The 7,378-nt window shown below is 34.7% G+C and overlaps 1 protein-coding gene across 1 annotated transcript in view; it reads right to left on the reverse strand.

Annotated features, from left to right (window-relative positions):
- Positions 1-262: 262 nt before the first annotated feature.
- LOC106457544 (dual oxidase maturation factor 2-like) overlaps positions 263-7,378 on the reverse strand; it is a 28,327-nt gene continuing 21,211 nt past the window's right edge. The window contains exons 8-9 of the mRNA XM_022383529.1: positions 2,225-2,579; positions 263-731 (exon numbers count right to left, since the gene is read on the reverse strand). Of these exons, the coding sequence (XP_022239237.1) occupies positions 647-731; positions 2,225-2,579 (440 nt within the window). The 3' untranslated portion in view covers positions 263-646. The remainder of the gene's footprint in view (positions 732-2,224; positions 2,580-7,378) is intronic.

The following is a 7,378-nucleotide window of genomic DNA, read 5'->3' on the forward strand; positions in this document are numbered from 1 at the left end:
TATGTAGAAATACACAAGTTCTGTTCATTTAAGGCAAGTATTTACATATAAAAGTTTAAAGCCAAATTCTAGCCCTAATATCCGTTGATAAAATTAATATTTCCACCATCTCTTCTTGCAATGTTAACAAATTGGACTAGTTCATGAAGAGTATTACATTTTCAAGTGTTTAATAACCAAATATTTATTGTTTTCTCATTGGTAAGACTTTAAAACCCGAATTAGTGTTTTAGATTGTATGATAAACGGTTGTTTGGTTTCTTCTTACTTGCTAGTAAAGTTACTCCGTTTTTCGTAAACCTAATGTTAAAATTAATGCAGACAGTTGTGAAATGTGTTATCACAATGTTATACATGACAATGTTGAATAAATATACATATACCAATAAAACAAAATATACCAAAAAAAAAAAATATTTAAAAACATCGACAATTTATTTCTCACACACATATTCACAGTTGATAAAGATTTCGCAGCTAGGTGGTACGCTTGTATATACGTGTAAAACGAGTCCTTCAAAGTATTTGCATGTTCCCGATAAAATGGATAGCTCTTACGTACTGATTGGCTCTTCACGCATTACATGTTGTGACATCTTCTCTTCCTCACATACCAAAAAAGGTATTACGTGACGTATGCATTACGTCACCACATATCTGCTGCTTGGACATCAACTTTTACCTTCGCTGAACGAGATATAGTGATATTTTCTGGAACATTGGAAGTTATACTAAAGAAAAAAAAAGGTAATATTTATTCAATATTGAGAAAAAAGATATTAGGACTTACTTGCCATTTTCTGAAACATAATATGAACGTAGAATATGATATGTACAGACGAAAATCAACTAGCTTTCGTGTTTTTTTTTGTTGTTTTTTTTAGGGTTCATTATTAATTATTAGTGGTTAAATGATAAATCAAATTTATTTATAAAATAATTTCCATACTTTATTTTTATTGTTACACAACCAAAAAATGATATATTTGGTAATACCGTAGAACTAAGTACATGTCACAATTAAGATTTAAACAACTTAGGCAAATTTAAAATAAAATAATTTAAAACTACAGCAGCTGCAAAATTCAAAAACAACCTAACTTGGGCAAGAGAGTGCCGGCCTAAGTCTCCCATTTATCAAGCATCTATAACTTCCATATTTTGTTCCTTATCCAATATTTTATCATTTTCACAGTCGATAGAATGATCTAATATAATACGTTTTCAAATATGGTGAATTCTGTTCTTGTTTGTTTGTTTGTTTTAACTTACGTTTATTTTCCCAAACTGTCTAATTTCTCTTATATTTAATGTCAGTCTGTTTCCACTCTTATTTAACAAACCTAACCACACTTTTCAATAGGATATTTTGTGCTTTGGATATACCATCACCTGCTAAATAGACTAGCATGGTTAAAAAAAAACAAACAAACAAAAAACAAGAGGGAATCCTCAATAGTTGCGGCACTTGAGATTCTTTTAGGCAGAATTAGAGTAAATTAATGACAGTTTTTTTTCGCTAAATTTATGTGCCAGAAATAACAAGCGTGGGGCGCGCGTATACCCGATTCGATTTTATTACTCATCAGGACCTTTACCAGCCTACCCTCAAATTGAAATTCTTTTAGGCAGGATTAGAGTGAATTTAATCTACGAGACCTTGGGCGTGGTCAAATGTATCAATCGAAAGGGTTTTACCTACCAAGTCCAAAACCGTAATTAGATCTCAAATCGGTCAGGAGATGACAGAGCTACGAGTTAAAAGTTTGTACTTGAAAAACAAAAGGAAATCCTCAATAGCCGCGGTTATAGTTAAATGGCAAATCGGTCAAGAGATGGAGCTACGAGTTAAAAGTTTGAATTTTAAAAAAACTCGGAGCTATGGTATGAGCTGCTATGCCGCGGCTAAAAAATTCATATGAAAGATACATTTAAACAAACTGCCTATTCTCACAAGTTCCAACAGATGTTATTTGAGCTAAAATATCCAAACCAAAATCGACCTACACTGGGTAACTATCTTATGACCAGTAAGTAATCGAAATACTTAGTAAATGTTCTTGTTTTAGCTAATATTCGTTTCTTTTCAACCATTTTTGACCAAGCATTTTTAGGGGGAATCTTATTTTTCAACACAATTGAAGTTGCTTATATGTAAAAGGAATAAATATCAGACGTGTCTTTTACTCGTAAACAATACATAAAAAACTAAAATGTCACTTACCGGTTCGTGGGTAAGATCGCTCCCTTCCTCAAAGCTTCTCGATGGGCAAGTTTTCCAAACTGATGTAGACTAACCGCCCGTTTGCCATTAACGATTGTACTGACGTCACTGTCGTCATTCTCATAAGCAGGATTGTCTATCCCTTCAGTGCTGGTTCCTGGTACAGCAGCATCTAATGGTTGACTAATCGGCTGCAATTCCAAGGAGGTTTCCTTAACTTTGGTATAAGCGCTGTCCTGAACCACAAAGTATCGGTACGGGGTATCATAATCGACCTCAAGTATGGTGGAGAACTTGTTAGGAAACACAGTGTCTACGATAACAACTGTTGCTCCTACCAAAACTGTAATGATACCTGAAACAAAAGGAGAATTAAGAAATAGTTAACACTATGTACTATATTTATTTTTCACTAATACCGATTTTTTAAAGCTTTAACTTTCAAATGGCAGTTAAAAGGTCTTGTTGTTGAAGACTTAAGCAATAAGGCGATTTGAAATCAAGTCACAAAATAGGTTTTCGTAGCAAAATAAGTTAGTTCATCTTTTTACTTTTTACTTATGTAGGGCCATTTTTCATATATGAAAATTAAAAAAAAACTCGTATTTATTAGGCAAAATATGCATAAAGGATATAAAACTTATTTCTTGCGGGAAAAAAAAATCGACAAATACCAAAGCTAGGTACGAGAGAAGGTAACGTGCAACAGACAACATTGGGAACCGACTGACCCAATTTCTATGGCTAATAAGTAACCGAGAAAAAGTGTCAAGGCCCTTACTGGAGCAGTAGATATACGGTACCAGTCGTTGTTTCTTACATTATTTCAGTTGTGATCAGAGCGTTAACCTTCGAACGGAGTGGAAATTCCAGTTTGGAGGTTACACTTGCTCATACCTTGTATACATAGCATACTTGTTATGGTAACTCAGCTACTAGAATGTTAAATGTTAGATTTTACCGCGCACGTGGTTATCAGACAAGGCCATACAAAGTTACACGAGTAAGTTACCAAGTAAAGAAAAAGTTCTGGTCTAGTTATTGTTATACATTTGCAACAATATAAATTCCTCAATAGTACGATTGTTACGTCAACATCAACAGCAGAGTTAACGTTGTAACAGATAAAAATCAGGTAAAATTAAGAACAAAACCGAAATTTCTACCTGAAGGTCACTATTGTACGGAACCACACTCGACCTTGTTCTTTTTGCCAGTCTACAGTTTCGAGACTGGTGGAGATAATATAACTAAGTTACCAAATTTTTTCTAACAACGACTTTTCTTTCCAATTACTTTTTGGATTTGTGACCATCTATAATTTTATTCATTGCAGTATCAGATGATTTTATCAAAAGAATCTTTACAATGTGCTTAGAGATCCTTAATGAATGAAGTGCAGATTCATTAGCTAGATGTTAATTTTTTTAAACTACTAAACTAACTGTGTAATCTAGATTATATCAGTTGTTCTGTTGTTGTTTATATTGCTTGGTGACTCAAGGTTTCGTTATTACAACGCTGCTAAACACGCATGATCAAAATTGGTACAATAGACACTCAACACGCAATTATCATAAATTAACCCAGGAGCAGCTCAGTTGCCGTTTTCTGACTCGCAGATAAAACTGAGTTGGCATCAATCACAATAAAACGGTAATTTTCGTCATTCGCAGCTGAGCCATAGAACTTCAATGACGGAAATATCCGTCATCCGCAGCAATGGGAATGTTGAAATAACCAATTATTCACTGTAAAGAAATTATGTCGGACAATAACACTACTTTTTAACGTGTACTTCAAGATGTCAATATTAAAAGTACTTACTATTCACAAATTCAAACTAATTCAATTATGTATTTGCAGTATTAAGAAAACATCAATAGTTCTCTTATAGCCCATTTTTTTGTAATGGTCTCCCTCTCTGTCTGTAAGAAAACATCAATAGTTCTCTTGTAGCCCATTTTTCTTTTTATAATGGTCTCCCTCTCTGTCTGCAAGAAAACATCAATAGTTCTCTTGTAGCCCATTTTTTTGTAATGGTCTCCCTCTCTGTCTGTAAGAAAACATCAATAGTTCTCTTGTAGCCCATTTTTTTGTAATGGTCTCCCTCTCTGTCTGTAAGAAAACATCAATAGTTCTCTTGGAGCCCATTTTTTTTATATAATGGTCTCCCTCTCTGTCTGCAAGAAAACATCAATAGTTCTCTTATAGCCCATTTTTTGTAATGGTCTCCCTCTCTGTCTGCAAGAAAACATCAATAGTTCTCTTATAGCCCATATTTTGTAATGGTCTCCCTCTCTGTCTGTCCGTGCCCGAGAGAGATATATATTAACTTGTACCTTCGAATGAGATTCCCTCTTCTTCTTGGATCACATTATAATATTACCAGTTTACTTTAATCCTACTAGAATCACTTGCATTTTTTGTTTCAGGCATTTTCCATAACATGTACAGATGGAGGTTTCTGGGTCACTGTCATGCTTAGAGGAGTTCCCCCCCCTCACTGTGAGAACACCACTGAACTTCCGAAGTTTAAGCCAGTGACCCACAAATACTAAGGGGGATTTTCTGCTCAGTGAAATCATTATGTCATTGATCCTCAAAATATCTAACCTATTAGACCACTATTCCTTCATCTCCCTTAGTTGCTTATTTATTAATATAACTAGTTCAAAATGATAGTTTTCTTGATGTATAAACACACACACACACACACACACACAACTGCTAAATAGCATTTAATTATCATTCGAAAGCGATCCAACTTTTTTTTTTGGCTTACACAAGTTATGAAATTAAGTATCACAATAATTTACAAAATTACAATCCATGAAAACAAAAGACAATAGAATTAAAATTCACACTCACCACCTATAGAGTGGACCATGATGGCCAAAATATATATCAGAGGTTCAAATCCTAGTCCATTAAACTTTTTCTTGATATTATCCTATCTACAAGGCATTTAAAAGATCACGCACACGGTCTCAAAGAGCCATACTTTGGAAAAGCAAATCTTCACTTATTTAGCGTAACCAGAAGAGGTTTTGAGTATGGAAATTTTAATGGCTGGATTTGAGATTGGCCAAATCTGTTGACTGGGCAGATGTTTGGATGTTTTAGCTAATTCGTATCGCGTTTCGAATATCATATATCCTTGTTAAAGAAGAAAGGAATATATAAAAATGTTTTCTTTAAAAAAAAATTCACAAAACTGATCGAATCTAAACTAAGGTTGTTATTTAAAATTTATTATTTAGATAAAGAATATTACGAAAAAAGTTAATATCCAAGAAATTTTACGGTTTGTTATTGAGAAAATTAAGAAACTGAGGGTTGAATAAGTATTGTTATGCATTTATATTTAAGAGGCATTACACAAAATTTTCGAATCACACAGTGTAAGTGTGTCCAAAATGTTATTATTCACAAAAATTGTATTAAGAAGTAAACACTTGCATAGTTTTTAAATTAACCAACAACAGTACATTAGCACCGAGTGATCTACACGGTGCAAGCCTCGTTCCTCATCTATCCATTCGTTAGACACTTGAAATATAATGAAATTACACAACAACTACTGATGTGACTGGTTGCACTTTTAAAAGGTAACTTAGAGAATGTTAAAATATTATAAGAATAAAAAAAAATCGGACATGCAAGTAGAAGTCCAAATGTGCATTTCAAAAATGTCAATGTCACATTTTGTTTTACGAATACACAGCAGTAGTGTAGATTCTTTGAGAACACGTTTATATTAATTTATAGGGAAAATTGTTCGAGGCTTCTTGGCTTTAGACTTAATTTGAAATTCACTCCCCCTCCTCCATGAAAATGCAAAATTCACCCCTACACATAACACCTATAGCCATATAAAACTCCTTTAATGTAAGACCGTAGACAACCAGCATCTTCGGGGGTGGGGAACTTTGGCCCTTCTCAATTCAGAGTGAGGAATTAAAAATACTATTCACGTGTTGTGGTTAATGAAGATCACCACGTATATTTCTGCGAACCTCAATGATTGTTTGTTTGTAATTAAGCACAAAGTTACACAATGAGCTATCTGTGATCTGCCCACAACGGGTATCGAAACCCGGATTCTAGCGTCGTAAGTCCGCAGACATACCGCTGTGCCACTGAGGTGCGAGCCTCAATGAAATGAGAATTCAAGTTTGTTTTAGATCTTTACACAAAACTACACAAGTGCTGCCTGCGCAGCTAGTCATTATTTAGAACTGGTGGACTAGAAGGAGGGCAGCTGATTAATAGCATCTATCTAAAACTACTCTTTTTGATAGAGTAGCGATACTTGACGGTTACTTTTAATCCAGTCACGACCTCTATTCATTTATTTTTATTCACCGCGTTAACTCAGAATCAATGCTATCTAGTAAATCCATAAAATAATTGGATCTCGGCTCCGGCGGCTCTTGCTGTCGCGGAAGCGAGATGTTGTCATACAGGTCTCCGATATCTTAAGGGAAAACTGACGTATAGATGGCGGAAATAATTCACGTACTGTATGGCAACGTATAGCAGAATGTCAATGGACAACATTATCACAAAAATGTACGATTCAACACCTCGCGCGGGAATTTTAAAAGTAAGAATTAAAAATGTGTACCTGACCCTCTCAGGTCGTCAAAAAGACTTAAATCCCGATGATTGATCCAGAGCGACCAGCTTGAACTCTGGATACATCCCGGTTTCTTGGAAGCAAGCGATTGTATTAATGTTCCGTAAAGAAGGAAAACCAGCAAATAAACCAAAAGCCCGATCAGTCTGATCAGCTGTGTAGGGAAAATTCTGGAAAAAAAAAAATTGGAAACAGACTCAAGTCATCTAGAAGTAACCTCAAACTTACCGGAAATCCAAAATGGATTTAGAAAATATAGACAAACAACTGATCACTTGGTCAGATTAACACAAACCATTATTGATAGCTTCAACAAAAACGCATGCTTTCTCGATATCGTGAAATAACTCTATACTGTCTGGCACGACGGTCTTAGGTTCCGAATAATAGAAATGGACCTACCGCGCGTAATTATTCGTTAGTTATATAACTTTTTGGAAAACAGGAGATGTAAAATAAATGTTAGTGGAACCTACTCGGAGTAATTTACTCCAGAGGTAGGCGTCCCCCAA

The sequence above is a fragment of the Limulus polyphemus genome, unplaced genomic scaffold, assembly GCF_000517525.1.
Source record: "Limulus polyphemus unplaced genomic scaffold, Limulus_polyphemus-2.1.2 Scaffold344, whole genome shotgun sequence".
NCBI lineage: Eukaryota > Metazoa > Arthropoda > Merostomata > Xiphosura > Limulidae > Limulus > Limulus polyphemus.